General features: G+C 41.1%; 2 protein-coding genes across 3 annotated transcripts; both read left to right on the top strand.

Moving 5' to 3' along the window:
* The first annotated feature begins 701 nt into the window (after positions 1–701).
* Positions 702–17877, top strand: LOC311263534 (nocturnin-like). 2 transcript variants are annotated; one of them, XM_084363670.1, is made up of 6 exons: positions 702–863; positions 5657–5946; positions 14982–15121; positions 15216–15375; positions 16609–16940; positions 17025–17877. In XM_084363670.1, exons 3-6 carry the CDS (start codon positions 14990–14992, stop codon positions 17544–17546), a joined length of 1146 nt encoding a protein of 381 aa, XP_084219796.1. In that variant the 5' UTR covers positions 702–863; positions 5657–5946; positions 14982–14989; the 3' UTR covers positions 17547–17877. The 2 variants fall into 2 exon arrangements, with proteins under 2 accessions (XP_084219796.1, XP_084219795.1); XM_084363669.1 differs by lacking the exons at positions 702–863; positions 5657–5946 and adding an exon at positions 11900–12066.
* ccdc175 (coiled-coil domain containing 175) lies at positions 1176–4239 on the top strand. Its single transcript, XM_084363615.1, has one exon. It carries the CDS (start codon positions 1294–1296, stop codon positions 3526–3528), a length of 2235 nt encoding a protein of 744 aa, XP_084219741.1. The 5' UTR covers positions 1176–1293; the 3' UTR covers positions 3529–4239.
* Positions 17878–18486: the final 609 nt, after the last annotated feature.

The raw sequence follows: 18486 nt of genomic DNA on the forward strand, positions 1-18486 counted from the left end.
CTTTCTGTTGATTCCTCTTTTATTTCAGACAATTCCTATGATTAAAAATAAATCAAGACATAAACTGGCCCTTAAAGTTAATATAAAATTCCCATTGGAAAGGAGCACTAATTGAATGTTTCTTAGGACAAATGCAAGTCCAAGGCTGGTTTACTGACCAGTTAAAGCAGGTAAGTAGCCTACCTCAAAGGCCCCAGACTCACTGAGGAAATTTGTTTTTGATATTTTGAATACTGTGTGTGGGATTATGGACTACTAGGCTATATGAATATCTTAAGGCATTGTTTTGTACAAGGGCCCTGTATCAAAGACATTATAATGTCTTTAGCATTCAGCAACAGCTTCAAAATCATAATGATGGTACAGTGTCTTGTAATCGGGTGAATGGTGTCTGTCTCAGCCCCTTCTTGCTCAAGGATCCCCCAGCAGGTGAATCTGGCCCTGTATACGGTTTCTGTCGGGTTAGAAATATCAATCAAAAGAGAAAATCAGAGGTAGGTCTTCCATAAACGTGCTTTTCTGCCAGGGGCAGCTAGTGAGGGCAATATTTTTAAGATAAACAGTACAGTTAGACTCGTCAGAAAAAATGACAACTGAACCTTCTCATTAAGATCTTTAGAATATCAAAAATAGATCACGCACAGGGGAACTCTTCCATGTGACAGCAGGGACCCACATCTGCGCTCACCACCCACCTGCGCGGCCCTCTCTCACTGATTTACGTGAAATCTTCAAATCTGGCAACGGCGGAGCTCGTGCCACCCACCGTTATCTGTCATGTGAGCCTGCCTTGTGTTTTCAGCCCATACACACATCTCGGGGAGCTGAGGCTCACCCCCAATGTTTGCTCGGGTGCTTTTCAGGTAAGCACTAAAGCCGCTGTCGATTCGTGAGTTTTTAAAATGTCTACTATTACGTTATATTTTTCAGGACAGAAGTCGCCAGAGGCTCATGCGTCGAAAACACGTAATGTAACTTTCGTGCTTCAAACGCGAAGGTCACCCGACTTGTCTGTGTATCTAAACCTAACTTTGGCTTCTATTCTTACGTTTAGTCACAACCTCAGTGTCAGCAATTGCTTAGTTTCACATACTAGCTTTAGCTTGTGTTAGCTTGAGCCAAAGCTAACGCCATTTTGGTCTCGCTGGTTCGCCGTAGCAGAACGCTGTCTCTTCGTGGTGGGGCACTTGTTGCCATGGAGACCCCACTCACAGGATGTCGGTGTTCGAAGCTAACTGAACTTTAAACCGAAAACAGAAACACAAATATAGTAATAGAGATATCGATAATAGCATGGCTACTTGCCTTGTCCCCGACTTCCCGGCCGTCATGATTGCTGTCGAGCATTTAAAGGAACTGGACAAGCAGCTGAAAGAGGACGGGATACCATTCTCACCTGAGGCCAGCCTCCATCTGGCAGAGATAACGGCTGCTATCACTCAACTGGAGGCGGACCGGCGTGCTGCTCATGAACATTTAGAGGTGGAAACCATAGAAAACAGCAAGCTAAGACACCAGATTGACAACATAAGAGAAAGAATGAGCCAGGAGATCACGACTGACGTAGCAGCAGCCCGGGCATCAAATGCTGAGGAGATGGAGCAGCTGCACAAAGAGCTCCTCGCAGTTTCTCAGCTGCGGGAGTCCACTGTGAAGAGGCAGGAAGCCCTCCTGAGCCAAAACGAAGCACTGTACCCTGAGCGAGAGCAGGTGAAGGCTGAACACGACAAGGTTGTCGCTGCTCTGAATGATCAAATCACCTTGAAATATGGCTTGCAGTTGCAGCTGGATCAGTCTCAGGAGCAGATAGTAGAGCTGAAGTCCTGCATTGCTGCAGTTAAACAGGACAAAATAACACTGCAGCAAAACATGGCGCTGGAACGAGAAGCTTTCACTGCGAAACAAGACAGCCTGTCCAGAGAGGTGGACCAGGTCGAGGGGAAAATTAAGCAGCAGAAGCAAGAGATCAGGAGGATCAGGCCAGAGTTGGACACAGTTGACCACAAGAAACGTGAAACCAATGAGCATCTGGGCGAGCTCACACTTCACATGGCCAAGCTGGAGAGCGAGATACGGAGACTGACCGCATCTCTGTGCGAGTGTGAGAAACAGCTGGAGGCGGAGACCGAAAAACATCAAGATTTGAAGCAACAGAGAGAGGCTCTAAAGAAGGAGCTGTGTGAGTTACGGGAAACTGTCAGCGTTGCCATCCAGCATCTGAAAGAGCAAATTGCCACACTGGAAGGTAAAATAGAAGAAAATCGAGCATCGAGATTGCTCTTTCAAGACTCCCTGGTTCATATCTGTGAGGTATTCAAGCGCCAGTGCGATGAAGAGAATGAAGTGAGGGCAGAGTATTTCCATGTCTCGCAGCAGCTGGAGCAATCCAAGCTGCAGCTGGAAGAGCGTATTGCCTCCATAGTCAAATGCAGCATGGAGATCAAAGAGATGAACAAGCAGATCACAGAACTCCTGGAAGCCAACACGATCAACAAGCGCGTGTTTGAGAGGAATCAGGAGGAGATGTACGGTGATGTGGACACAGAGAAGAAGAACGTTAGCCAATTTGAGGAAGAGAAGGGCCGGCTAACGAGGCTCTTCGAGAAGGCGAAGACAAAGCAGGAGGAGCACGTGGCAAAAATGACCTCTGATATTGGCAGCACCAGGAGGAGATACCAGGAGCTTCGACAGGAGGAGAGCACACTCCTGCAGCGGCAGCCCAAGAGTTCAGATGCCGACTTGCTGATGAGCTATGTGGCCGAATGTGAGGTGGAGTACAGACGAGAAGAGACCAAACGCCACCAGGAAATGGAGCAGTGCTCTGCGGCGAGTGAGAGCATTGTGAGGAGCAACGAGGAGAAGCAGACGGAAGTGGAGGAGAAAGAGGAGATGCTGAAGGAGGTGGAAGCAACGTGTGACGCAGAGCTGTCCAGGCATCAGAGACTGAAAATGCTGACATCTGAGCTGATGAGAAAGAGGAACGATCTGGAGATGTCCATTCAGGAGCTGAAGGAGAAAACCAGCTCTCTGCTTCAGCCCAAAGAGGAAATGAAGACTGAGCTGGAGGAGATGCGAGCAAGTTACATAGACAAGCTCGACAAACAGGCCTCAGAGCTGAGAGCTGTGGAGATAAGCATCTATAACAATAGTGTGAATCTGCAGGAGGTCAACATGGAAAACAGCAGGCTACATCTCCATATCAGACAGATGACAGAGGATGTCAGCAGAGCCAAGGAGGACAAAGACCGATACTGGCAGGAGATTCAGCAGTTCAGGCAGGACATATTGGCCTTGTTTGAGAGTGTACAGGAAGCATGGAGAGAGGACTTGCTGCTAACTCAGGACTGTCAGAGCAATGATGGTGCTCTGTTGGAGTCGATGAGCGCCATTATGAGCCTTCTGAAGACCAGGAGAGAAGAGTTAGGGAATTTCAGCATACTCCTACACCAACAAATGTTAGACTTCAGCAAGCGACTGGGACATAAAGCAACTGTAGATCAGCATAGTTATTTCAGCAAGTGTCTCTAATTCTGTGTCACTAAGAGTCAAATGTCTGCGGACCTGTAGTGTCTAATGTGTATTCAGTTAAACTGCATGCATGGAATACTCAGACTTGGTATTAATTTGTAATAAAAACTTTAAATGTCACAGCAACAAGATGATGATATGTTTAATGTATTCTTAATGTATGCTCGTATACATAAAATATATATTGAACAGAACTTAGTAGACTTCAGCAAAAAGCATCCAATCTGGGACATGTTCATTCTTTTGATTTCTATTCATACTTCACATGGCTGTCCCCTGGGTGACGTATTGTAAATATTTAGATGTGAGTTATAGCTATTGGCATGGTGGATGAGGAGCTTGTGACAAAAAAGACTATCTTTAATATATTTTTGTTTAAATGGTGCAAATACAAAAATTCATATGCTATTTCAAGTCTTACTAAAGTTTACACAGCAATTCAGAATCAAGATTTTGTTTTACTTTAGGTCATGGATTGTGATTGCGATTAGATAGCTTATGATATAATATTATATATATATATATTTCTTGCTTCATTGTGCACCCTCACGATATAGTAATGATGAAATATACAGTGTATAGATGTACCGTTTTAGTATAGACATTTTCACAACATTTTAACTGTGTATAACCTGTGCTTTATTTTAGATGTCAGACCATTTCAGGGCTACACATTTTATATATAGTTTTAATAAAAGATGGACAAAAGTTGTTATGGTTTAAATTCAGTCGCACTTCATGTTTTATGACTTTATCATTTCTATTTCTTCTTATCAGTAGGCCTTTTTCACAGAAGACAATTTGACATTTAACTGTAGGAAAAGCTTGTGTGTACAAAATACTATTAATGATGGCTGAATTCCATTTAGCTGCTTCAGTTTCAGGGTCCTGGTATTGTGCACTGTCAGAGCAGCCACAACCACAAACCACAACAAGTTGCTAACCCCTTTCAAAGTTAAATATCCCCAAAAATGTTGAGAAATATTTTTTATTATTAAATATTATTTTTATGTTAACCTTTATTTTACCAGGAATATTCCCATTGAGATTCAGAATCTCTTTTACAAGGGAGTTCTGGCCTAAACAGCAGTACGTATAAGAGGTTTCACATAAAGGAACAAGCAGCAACTTGTGACTTATTTTTTATTTTCATTTTAGCTACACACAAGCATTTCCATGGTATATATTATCAAAAAATAATAACATAAAAGAAACAATCGACTGACTTAAAACAATCAGCAAATTACATTTAGACAATGAATTTACCAGTGTTCAGTAATAGGACATGTGCATTCAGGGGTCAAATAGTCCTTGATCCTATTTTTATAATCTTCTATACCAAATAATCAAGTTTAATGTTTTTCTATAACTCACACCAGATTGAAGGTGTAAAAACTTTAAAAGCAGTTTCTCCAAAGACAGCGGATTTGAGAAATTAGTTGAAGTCCTGTAACAGGTCACAAATTCAATACTTTTTTTTGCAGCTACTGTATATTTCTTGTACATGCAGTATTTGGTATGTACAGCAACTGTTGTTATCTTCCAACATGGAGGAAAAGCAGCTTACATTCAGTGAATAGCTCTATTGAAATCATTGTTTGAAGTATCACAAGCTTTATAACACAGAGCTGTTAAATGCACTTTGTTCCTTTGAATAAATGTTGTAACAACTATTGTCAGCAACTACTGCACTTTACCGACCTGTTGTCAACTTTGCCACCATCATTTTTGAGTCCCTGTCGACATCATCATATACTTCTTACATGTACTGGAATAACAAAACTAAACAAATGATCGAAGTCTCTCTTCTAGACATTCTCCTTTTGTTGAGGATTCACCAGTTTGTCCCAAGTCTGTAAATGTATGAAATGAAATGTCCATGAATTGTGCTAATCAGCTGTGACCCACTGCTTTTTCCCCCCCTGCTCTGTCCTATTTGTTTATGATAATGCTATAATTTTTTTTGTGTAGGAAACCAAAATCAAATTATCTTTTCAAAGTAAACTGGAAAATTGGAAGTGAAAACTTTTTTATTCATCAGGTTTTTTTCTAGCAGCCACATTATTTTCAGTATGTAAATACTATGTAACCTGGAGAATAATGACCATCATCTTTTATGTCTCCTCAGACTTCCTGTATGAAGTTTGACAGTTGGTCCCTGTGCAGCTCCTACCAGCAGATGGCAGAAGGAACCCAGCTTCTCTCCACTGTGACCTTGCCCTGCAGCTAGAGGGTCAAGCAGCCACCCACTTCGCTCTGCACAAAAACACGCAGACACATGCACGGAGAAGTACAATCCCTCTATCTGTGTTGAACGCTATTAGGACCACTTAAAGGCATAGGACGAAAGTTGTCAACAGGGCAGCAGCTGAACAAGTGGAGTTGAAGGGAAATCAGCAGTTAATTCCTGTAGAGAAGGTAGGTCATGAGAAAAACATGAAGTAACTTTGCTCTGAGCTCCTTCGTGCAATATTATCTGACAGCTACAGAATCTGTGGCTCTATGGTGTAATCAGGCTTTACCATAAAAGAAAGACGCATCAAATGTTTCAAATTTCGCTTCTACGCATTCGAGAACTTTATAGCACCTAGTTGAACTTTTCTCAAATTCCCCTGACCTTTTCCTACTCAGACCTACAAAGTTTGAGTTAAGTGGAGTACTAAATGTTCTTATCCCGCAGAGAGCTCTGAAAGTGGTTGGGAACAGACAGTACTGATGGTACTGATATTTGCAGGCCAAAGGTGTGACTTCTACATATTTGGGAGTCAGCAAAGTCAAAGTCATGAAAGATAGTTACATTCTTCGCTTGTGATGCAATTGAAAAGCTTATAATAATAAGCTACAACACTGATGTTCCTGGTGACTGTAAATGGGGCAGTGGATATGAAAACATATCACTTTGGTGGTGATATCTGTTTCCCATCTTGTGTTTTAATTTTCAGCGTGTGGCAATGCTTTTGTTTACATCTAAGCGGGTCAAGTCTCAAGTCTACAGCTCTGATATGAGATATTAAGTGTCTTTGCAATGTAAGAAGGACCTTGACATGCTGTGGATCAGGGGTAGAGCCAGCGCCTTGTTATCGGAAGGTCGCTGGTTAGATTCCCCTTGTCTGCATGTCGAAGAGTCCTTGGGCAAGATACTGAACCCCAAACTGCTCCTGATGTGCTGGTCGGCACCTTTCATGGCAGCCACCGCCATCAGTGTATGAATGTTTGAATTACTATAAGTCGCTTTGGACAAAAGCATCTGCTAAATGCCCTAAAATGTGAATGTATTTTAGTGCATTATGTGATAAAGTAGTTAATCACAGTGCTTTAAGCTAAAGTAGAAATTGTAACTTTGAACTCGATCTTTACCTAGACAGTGTGCATATGTCTCTTTTATGTTGTAATTTGTGTTCACCCAGCCTTGACTGTCTAAAGGTCAAAGAGTAAAGCCGCAATTCAATACTACAAACTAGATAACATATACTGTACTGGGCAGACTGTAGGGTCTGCAAGATATCACACACAGATGTAATGACACGTAGCTCTGTACATACAGCACCTAAGTCCAAGATCAAAGAAAATATTGAAATGAGATGGCATAATTCTGAGAACTGTGGTTCTTTGCAGGTGAAAAAACAGGCTAATGGATTTAAGTCCATGGTTAATAATAATTCAGTTTATGGTTAAGGTTTCAATCAGTCTTAACTTACAGTGTATGAAAAATGTAAAACTTTTTAAAGTCGCTTGTTGCTTGACAAAATTAAAAAATATATTTTATATATTAAATACATATATATATTTTTTTATATTATTTAAAAAAATATTTTATGTATTAAATACAGTTTTATTATAGTGGCTAAATCATTAAAAGGGCAGTCATTTAAAAAGCCAACATGTTTCGACCACTAGTTCTTAATCAGGGCTCCGAACAAACCTGTATAGTAGCAACAGCAGATAGGAGGCAATCACATGACCCAAAATAACGAGACAATGGAAGACCAAGAGATGAGATGAGATGACATAAAAGTGTACATGCAAACAACATACAGAAGACAGACACCCATATACAGTATATAATATGATACCCCAAGGGGTTTTAAAAAACAGGGAGAGCCTATACACAAAAATATTTTACAGAAAACATGTCAAATCTCAATCCTCATTAAGACCAGGGTATTTCAACGCATCCTGTCTATGAATCCAAAAAGCTTCCTGTTAAGTTTCCGTATTCTGTACATTTTTTATTGTGCCCAGTGCTACATTGTGTTCAGCAAATGCTAGCATGCTAACATGTTAAACTAAAATGATGAACATGGTAAACATTATAGCAGCTAAGTAAGTAAGTAAAATTAAGTAAATTGCTGTTATAAAAATGCTCTTTAAATATGTTGAATCCTGAATAATTGTTTTTCATAATCTGAGTTGCTCAGAAAGTCAGTTAGTTAAGACAACTTTGGGTCCTAGTACCATTTTGCATCTAAACAATACAATACAATGGGTGTTTCTTTAAGCCCGTGGCCCACCATTAAGTTTTAGTTTTGGGCCGCTAGAAAAAGTTTGGGTGCCTAGTATAACTCTGTATAACTGCTTTACATAACATTAACGATACAACAAGATGCCAGAAGACAATGTTACATGTTCGTAAACGGAAAAAAAAATGTTGGATACAGTAGCACCAGAACTGAATGATCAGTCAGTTGATTCAAACCATTACTGTAAAATTGTTTTAGCTGCTGTGACAAAACACACACACACACACACACAAACCCACCCACATATTGTAATGTAATGAAGCAGCTGCCCTTCAATGTGGAAATGTCAATATGCCACTTAGGGATAGAGTGACACGCTCTCTCTCTCTCTCACTCATTCACTCAAACACGGACACACACACACACACGTACACAGAACCTCTCTCTCGCTCTTGCTCTTGCTCTCATCTCATGCACCCAATCACTTCACTATAGTTAATTATTCTGCCTGGACGCACAAGAGATTGTCTACAGGATATGAGTCACACTGCCCTCACAGCCACATACACACTCAATCACAGTACGTGCACACGTACGTTATCCGTGAAGGATCATTCACCCTGTAGCTTGTGGCTCTTGTAGAAGGTAATTTGTTTCCCCGCTGTTTAAAAAGCTGTAGAAATCATATGTTTCAGTAACACACTGGCGCCTGCCGTGATGTGTCGTGACTTGTAGTACTAAATGTGCAGTGGATCTGCACAGACTGAGTCTTGTGTCTGCAGACGTGAGTCATCCCTCATAAGTCTGCTCACCTGTGCGCTGACCCACTGACGTAAAAGCAGCACAGTGGAAAATGAAAACATTGCCTCCTTGGCTCCATTTCGTTGGATTAAGGGATCCAGACAGAGAGGAGTGATATGTCTGCTAATAAAATCAGAGTTATGTTGATCGTGGAGAACACTCAAGTGCAGGATTTTGTCTTCTTTATATCCAAAGAGGAATAGGTGGATGTCTTAGAGAGGTTTCTGTAGAATGCTCATTTAAACTCAAACACTGTCTGCTGCCATTTTCACATGCTGTTTCAACATGCTTACACAAAAATGTCAGTTGCTAATGTCTCTAATCCTGTTGTAGCCTCCTGTTGATATCGAAAAAAAACATCTATACATTACCTGTGCTACAGTCTGATAGCTGCCATTAAAAACAACAGAGTTCACAGACAATAACCTGTTAAGATAAATGTATGCAGATTGTACTTCATATAACCCTTCATACCAGTTCTTCACAACCTTTATAATTTTTTATGCCTCAACACAGTGGTTCTCAACCTGGGGGTCAGGACCTTTACAGGGGTCTCAAGTTGAATCTGAGGGGATACAAATGATTAACAAAATACATTTAAAAAAACTAATTTCCAAAACCCTTTATATCTGCCTTTTTCTTGCATATGACAGGATAATCAGGCCTCTACAAATGATTTTATATACCTACCAAACGATTTGGAATCAGTCCCGTAGATCACCTCAGCTGGGATCCACACAACGGCTGCAACGGCTGCAATGTAAATCTCTGGGGCAACTGCGACTGTCAAAGTTACATCTGGTAAAATTGCTTGTTTGTCAACCCTCTTAAAGTTAGTCTTAAGTTAAATCCTTTCTGTAACCAGAAACACAAGTTTTAGTTCAGAAGAATTCTTGCTTTGAAATCTCACATGATGATTCTGGTTACAAAACAGATCTTAATATTTACCAAAAACTTCTATTTTTCTAGGAACTGCTTCTGTAAAGTTGTGAGACACTTAAAATAACAACCTCAGCCTGTACACTGCAAAAATGAATCATTTACACACCACAACATGTGAGTATGAGGCCCCGGTTTAAAAATTCCTGAATTCACCTTCAAGTACAATTATGTTGAGCTTTTTAATCCACTGCATGTATTTGATAACTTTAGTTACTAGTGAATTTGCAAATTGCTGCATCAGAGCCAGAGTGGCACATATTTAAATGTACCAATTTTATCAGCAATCGGATTAAAAAGTAATTGATTCTGATAAACAGAAAAACGCTGAATAACAGATCCAGTGATCAGTGAGTCTGTCAGCCCACATTATATACACACATGTACAGCTAATATAGGTTTAATTTTCTTTTACTTGTGTTTTGGATACTAAGTACGTTACTGCCACTTACCAAAGTAATGTTTTCATCATCAGGGGATCATTAAAGTCAATAGGCTCTGTCAACTGGGGTCCAAAATTGGGTGCTAATTCACCCAGATGTTGGGATATTTCATTGGATATTTTCCTCCTGGTGGCAATAGATGAAAGTCAGGCGATCACCAGAGTGGGTACGATTCATCCTCCAGGGACAATGAGTGTCAATTGCAATCCATCTAATAGTTGTTTAGATATTTCAATCTGGGTCAAAATGGCAGACAGAGCATGCCTAGAGCCACGCTACTAATCTGCTAGTTTGCATGTTTGTAGGTAGTATGCAGTTTCATTAAGAGTAATGTGTTATTAAAATACATTTTACAGACCCACTAAATATTGTACAGAAAAGAAAAATGTGTTGGAATAATTTATTTTCTTTCATCTCATAACCATCAACATTAATGCGGAGAACCCGTAGCAAGCTCTTGAGCCACATGTTGGTAACGGCTTTATACTGAAGTTATTCCATCTGAATGAACAAAGACACCGATCAGCCAGAACATTAAAACCACTGACAAGTGATGTGAATAACATTGATCATCTCATCACATTTGCGATGTTCTGCTGAGAAACCTTGGGCACTGGCATTCATGTGAATGCCACTTGATACGTTCCACCCATCCAAACACTGTTGTGGACCAAGTACACCCCCTCATCACAACAACACTACCCGATGGCAGTGGCCCCCCAGCAGGACAGTGTGCCCTGACACACCGCAAACACTGTTCAGGAACAGCACGAGGAACACAATTAAGGACCCAAGGTGTTGACCGGGCCTCCAAATTCCCCAGATCCCAATCTGATTGAGCATCTGTAAGACGTGCTGGAGAAGGTCTGATCCATTGAGGCCCCACCCCCCAACACACAGGACCCAGAGGATCCACTATAAAACGCCCTGGTGCCAGACACCACAGGACACCCTCAGAGGTCTTAAGTCCATGTCTTGACAGGTCAGAGCTGTTTTGGTGTTTTGGCTGCACAAGGGGAGCCTTCACAATATTAGGCAGGTGATCATAATGTTATGCCTGATCGGTGTATGATTCCATCCCAAAAGAAGATACATTAACTTCAGTTTGGAAAAGTACAGTATTTTACATGGGAAATTACACGGAACACTGATGAAACATTTCTGACGATCAGCTGTGATCAGAGTGCCCTGGTTGCTGTTTCAACATGCAGACTGAGGAAGTTGTTAATTGCAACATGTGCCAACACACACGCACACACACACATACAGCCCATGTACATTCATGCAGTCATTGTTACTGTAGCGTAGTTTATATCAGAAATCATTAACAAACTGTGAACCATTGAAATTGGCTTACTCTCTTTTCTGATCCTGATATTTTTTGTGTGTATTTGACGGCGTGACTTTTTTTTGTGTGGCGTGTGTTTTTATGTTTTTCGAAATGTTCAGTTGAGGGTGTGACTATTCTCCGGATAACCCAGTACAGTACATCTAACAGTAATACATCTGTTACACACTCAGCTTGTGTGTGTTACTGTCAGAGAGCAGCGGTTTGGATTGCGCAGTGTGTCCCTCTATCTCTCTCTCACTAGCACATGACCTGTAATACTCCATATGGCCTGATGACGTCTATACTTCCTAATCTGTCACTCTCTCTCTGCCTCTCTCCGCCTCCCTGAGGCTTTATATGAGCAGAGAGCAGTCAGGTTTCCACATTCACACAGAGACCAACACATCTGTCATTATCTTCTTTTGCACTTTTGACATAGACAGGAAGCTTAAATCAGCCGACAGTAACATACAGTATCTGTGACAGCAGTGTTAAAGGGAGGCAAAGAGGACAATTTATTCAAGTGCAGAGTGGACATAGCTGTGGACTCTGATGGAGACTTTGGGTAAGAGGCAACTGCTCTTAATTTCACTGTTAATGAGGTATTGTTTGGATGTATAATATCTACTGTACATAACTGACAGGTGTCATTTTGAATCTACAAAGATGAGAGGTGGAAGGTGTTACAGCACACACGGTGATACTGAGGAACAGAAAGCCCTGATTTGACCATATTGAGTGTGGCTGGTGCTGGGATGTATATGGATAAACATGGACCCTCATATAAAAGAGTCTGTTTATGTTTATCTAAACCAGGGTTTGTTTAATATGTAGACAGGAGTGGTAGCTGGCTCTCTGGCTGAGGTCCCGTTCTCGCACAGTAAGACATAAAACTGGACATCAGTGGTCAAACTGTGTCACGGCTCTCCTTTTACAGTCATATCCTTCTGGTTCAGAGGAACTGAGGAGAAGTTATTCAGAATCTGTTTGACAAAGCACAGGTCAGTTTCAGAGTTGGTCATATTAACATACAATCAGATATTCAGAGCACAGATTGTTGAAAAGATTACAGCATACAATTACTGTGAAGTGAAAAAAACCCTGCAAAGAAAGAAGGATTCTAGCTGTAATTGAATTGGTTGAAATACGTTGTCTTTTTAAAAACACATTTTATCTAGCTAACATAAATATTTGGGTTCAGTGGTGTAAGTACATTTACTCAAGTGCAAACCCTTATGAACAATTTTGAGGTACTAGTACTTTAGTTCCAGTTTCCGCTACTTTATACTTCCACTCTGCTACATTTTGGAGGCAAATACTGTACTTTTTACCCCACTACATTTACTTGATGAGTTTAGTTACTGGTTACTTTGCAGATTGTTGCATCAGAGCAAAAGTAGTACATTTTTTAAATTATTTATTTTATCGACAATCAGATTATAAAAAAATCACTGATTCTGATGATCAGAAAAATGTTGGATCCGAATCAACCAGGCAGGTAATCGGTGGACCCATAGTATACAGTGTATACATACATGTAAACAGTGGTTTGAAAGAGTACTGAAAAACTGTACTCAAGAAAGAGAAGAGTTACATTGCTGAAATGTTCCTCGACTACAAGGAAAACTACTGGTATTAAAATAATACTTGACACACTACTCAGTATTACTTACTTTTTAACTGTTGATGTTTAATGCATTATCAGTAGTAGTCATTCAATCAAAGGGGTTTCTGTTACGTGTGTGTATGTGGAATTTACTTTTACTTGCACTTTTTTATCTGATATTAAATGTACTTCACTTAAGTACAATCTGTGTGGGTGACTTTCACTTTTATTAAATTGATATTAACACAATTCTCAACTTTTGCGTACTTTTTACCACCCTGATTGATCAACTCAGCTATTTTTAGTATCATTGTTTGTTGTCTACAACATTTGGACTTGGACAAGCCTGAGGCCTCTTGGCCAAACTAAAAGTCTATTTGACCCACTTTGGTTTGCCCTGCGGCAGTTTAAAGTTCTCCTAAACAAACAGTCAACACGTGAAATATTTGTGGAATCAAACACCAGAGGAACAGATTGTTCCAGCGTGTGCATGTGCACATGTGACAGTGCTCATCATTAACAGGATGTGACCTCAGCAAACTTGACCTACAATTTAAAATTGAAAGAGAGTAGTAGTATGAGGGTAGATTCATGCCAAGTAGAGCAGCTGTGATCAACATTTTTCGATTAACTACGGATCAGATGAGCATGTTTAATGTGAAAGAGGTCATTCATGGCGACAAACCCACCGGACTGCAGCTTCCTTCGGCTGCATGGAGACCTTTAGCCTCTTTAGGCTCATTGTTTTGGTTTTAAAGGCCTTTAACTTCAACTTTAGTTGAGTCTTACAGCTGCTTTCAAAGAAAAAGCTGTAAAAGCCCCACTGTTCACTACCTGCCAGCACCAAACGGCAAACAGGCAAAGTTTTTTGCTTGAATTTACAGTTATGAAGTAAATGTTAATACAGTGTAATGGCTATAGCATAATTACACAATCCGCAGTCAGACTGGTTCCCTGTAAAGCTTGCTTACCCTCTTCAATTATGTCTGCCTCTGACTAGGAAAATGAAGGCTGGCAGCCTGGCTCTATTTCTAGCTGCTTTCATGTCTCCATTATAGACTAAATAAATGGATAAACTTATGTTTTGTCCTGTGTTGTTGGTAGTTGATACTTTGAGAAGAACAAAACAATCCTTTTAAAGAGCCAGTTAATACCTCTCAGGATCAGATGAAGACTTGAAATGGAGCTAAAAGAAGAGTGAATACCAGAGTTGCATTAATAAGGTCGACAGAAACACAATTCTAAGTAATGCTAACGTTGCTCCATGCCTGCTAGTGTGTGCCGACACGTGTTGAGAAGCAAATATTTGCTTACAAATCAAACCCAGGCAAGTTCATAAGGTTAGTGTCAGTGTTCTGTTTGCATTGGCCAAAAAAGATGCCGTACAAAGATGAGTAGACAGTGTAATGTGGCCAACAGTTTATTTTCAAATAATTTCCTCAAACTATTAATATTCAGTATCATTCTGTGACGGTCACTGGAAAACATCAGCACTATTTTTAGGTTGCATTAATGATTCAGATCACATGTGAGTGGACAGATGTCGCAGGGGAACAAAGGGTGATCTGAGCTGCACCCATACAGTGCAGATACTGTGACATGAAGCAGAAACACTTTTGTCATCGTGTGAATTTAAAAAGCAGGGATCTCTGTCAGGCTGCTACAGAGGACTCTGCAGCTGAGACAGTCGAGCCGGGGAGTGGTGGCCACTCCCTCGTCTCATAATCTGATCTCAAGGTCAACAGTCACACTGGATAGATGATAATCTGCCGATCTGTGAAACGGCACCACCTGCTTGCTGCTGTTCATTTACATACAAACACAATGTTTTATTTTTTCTTCTATCTCCATCTTTGTCTTTTTCTTCTTAACAGTGTGTCCAATGGGTGGAGGTGCCACCAGGCTGTACAGCACCCTGACTCAGACCCTCAGCAGCGCTCCTCTCCCCCTCCCGCCGTCCCATCTGGACCCCCTCCCTCCTGCGGACATAAACCTGGATCCAGCTTTCTGTCAGGTGACTCCATCACTTCTGTTCACAGTACAGGAAATGTGTATAGTAATCTGCCTCCTGCAGTGAATAGATGCTAAGTGTCATGTCTGTTTTGCAGGGGCAGAGGGTGTCTGATCCAGTGGAGCTGCTTCGACAGTGTGAGGAGGCCCTCAGAGACAGACCGCCTCGCTTCCACAGGAAGTTCACTCACCTCAGTGATGAAAGCAGCGCCCCCAGCAGCCCCATCAGGGTGATGCAGTGGAACATATTGGCACAAGGTAGACTACGTTCAGTCCTACAATAGTCTAAAATTACATCGCACAAGATTGTGGACTCTATATATATTATTATATCTAGTATATTCACACATATTCTTGACACAGTCAAGTTCAAAAACAATTTTATAAAAAAAGTTGATTTTGGATGCGTCAGATGCAGTGAGATGGTGAAACAAGTGGCTTTCAAATTGTGTACTAATCCTTAAAGTTGTAGATATCAGGTCTCATTTACTTCCATTCATTTTAGTTAAAATGGCACTTACCAAAGTTTTTATATCAATTAGATCAAAAGAGTGTGCGTTTTAGCCTCTCTCAGCTCATTGTTTTGGTTTTACAGCCCACGACTTTTCTGTTTTGATTCACTCTGCTTGTCTTATTATCCCACTTCCAGTTAGCAGGCATCTTATTTCAGAGAAAAATCTCCATAACGCCACTGTACACTACTTGGCAGACAAAGTTAGCAATTAGCTATGCTATCTTAAATTGACCAACTAGCAACTCGCAAGCTAAAACCTAAAACACTCCAAATGAATGCTTATGTTTCTTTGTGTCTTCAAGATGTGTAATTAAGCAACTGTTTGCTAACAAGTTAGCCATATCAACTCAACGAGGTGATAAGATATCATACCCTTAAGTTGCTATTAAGCTCCATTAATACTGCTTTAGAAAAATATCTTAACACATTTATTATCAGATTATAGCCAGACAACAACAGAAAGTTAAACATTGCTCTTTGCTGGGAAACCATCCCTGTAAAATAAATCACTTAACATAAGAATGTTGAATTCATAATCAGAATAAATGAGGAGCAGTATATCATTACAGAAACCTAAAACTGCTATCAACTGTAGCGGCCATTAGCTAGTTAGCCCTGTTCGCAGTGCAGCTAGCAGTCCAGACTGGCTAGCTGGTTAACATGCTAAATATGCTTTGGCACACAATACATAGAAGTCATCCCTTCACATTTGTTGATAAGTTTAATTGAGTTTTGAATGTTTTCAGCCCTAATTCTTACATATTGCACTTTAAGTTTTTGAAAATGTAATAAAATTGTGAAATGTAAACTACAGTTTGACAGCAGATAATTATAAGGGGGACCTTTTTGTAAGCATGAACATTTACAAGGAGATATCCCGATTGAACACTTGAATTAACATTAACTATGGAGTGTTGTTTAACTTCTGTTGTATATGTATACTGAAGTCAGATCTCCCTCTTTCTCTTGTCCTTCAGCTCTGGGCGAGGGACTCGACAGTTTTGTCCAGTGTCCCCTGGAGGCCCTCAGCTGGTCCCACAGGAAGTTCCTCATCTTAGAAGAGATCCTCACCTACCGACCTCATATCCTGTGTTTGCAGGAAGTTGACCACTACTATGACACCCTCCAGCCGGTCCTGGCAGGTCTGGGTTACAGCGGCAACTTTTGCCCTAAACCATGGTCGCCATGCCTGGATGTCGAGGGCAACAACGGCCCCGACGGCTGCGCGCTGTTCTTCGATCAGTCGCGATTCGAGTTCCTGGATAGCGTGAACATACGGCTCTCTGCTATGAGGATACCAACCAATCAGGTGGGTAGAATCCATTTAAAGACACGCTTGAGGATACAAAAACCTACTTGTTGGTATCTTTAACACGCTTCTCTCTTGTCACAGGTTGCTGTGGTGACGATGCTACGTTGTCGCAGCACAGGGAGATGCTTTTGCATTGCAGTGACCCACCTGAAGGCTCGTTCTGGCTGGGAGTGGCTCCGCAGCGCCCAGGGCTCCGACCTCCTCCGACACCTCCAGAATCTGGTCCAGAAACAAGCCAGCAGCCAGACAGGTGCCCCTACCCCCGACATTCCCCTGGTCATATGTGGAGATTTCAACGCAGTCCCCACTGAGGAGGTGTACCGACGTTTCACAGCGTCGCCTCTCGGTTTGGACTCAGCCTATAAGAAACTCAGCCAGGACGGTTTGACTGAGCCAGAATACACAACATGGAAGATTCGACCTACAGGGGAATGCTGCAGCACTCTGGACTACATCTGGTACAGTCAGGACACACTGAGAGTCGACGCAGTTTTGGACATGCCCACTGAGGAGCAGATTGGGCCAAACAGGCTTCCTTCCTTCAGCTATCCGTCTGACCATCTTTCTCTGGTGTGTGACTTCAGTTTTAAGGAGAAAGAGTGAGGAGGACATGATAGACCAGCACACAGGAAGGGACCCCGCTGTGAAGAGACAGTCGAGACTGGCTCCTGATCGACTTCTCTCAGCAAGATGGCGTGCAGAGGAGACGCCACATCTGAGTGAACGGATATGATGCAGACAGGACGCCGAACACCCAGAGTTCACACTGCCAATGACCTACAGAGTGACTGAGAATAAAGTGAATTTGCTGTACGTTTGACTTTTAATATTTGATGATTGTTGCAGTTAAGTATTTAGATTTACTCCCTCTGATGATGCTCTCCGTGGTTACTCTCATGGTTTGGGAATTAAAGGATCGATCCACCTAAAATTATCAATTTATCTAGTAGTATCAATGCACGTAGTTGTGTTTTTACTTGTCTCCGACTGCATCCTCCCCAATCTAGTGGAGGTAAAAGCCATTTTGTTTGGGGTGCTCACAGTATTGAAGAATTACATCTAAAAACTGTACTGCAGTGTGTCAATAAAGACACATTGTTCTGGTAACTGGAAGAAATAGGTCATATAAAACTGCTGATGAAATGGTATGTGGTTTATCCAGATTAGCAGAGGCATTGTTCCTATAATGACACCTGCTGTTGAACTTTCCAAATGCATTTTTTAAATTCTTTGAGCAACACAAACTCAATTCCATTCACTTGCATTTCATCACGGCGGAGAAAGATATCAAGCAAATAAAAATAAATCTTTCAATATGTCTACGTACCAAGAAATGTTTGGGTGAACTGGCTCTTTAAAGGTCAAGTAGTTCACTTATTCTTGATAAGTGCCAACATCTGTCAGTCTCTGATAGCTGACTATCACACTGATGGCTCAAATATTTGTTGCAGTGCTAAATGTAATCAACTGCTGTCTGAACATCAGTATCAGTGAAACCATAATCAGCTGGTATGACCAACATACAACCACAGCTGAAGTGTGC

The sequence above is a fragment of the Pagrus pagrus genome, assembly GCF_965226575.1.
Source record: "Pagrus pagrus genome assembly, chromosome: 2".
NCBI classification, from domain to species: domain Eukaryota; kingdom Metazoa; phylum Chordata; class Actinopteri; order Spariformes; family Sparidae; genus Pagrus; species Pagrus pagrus.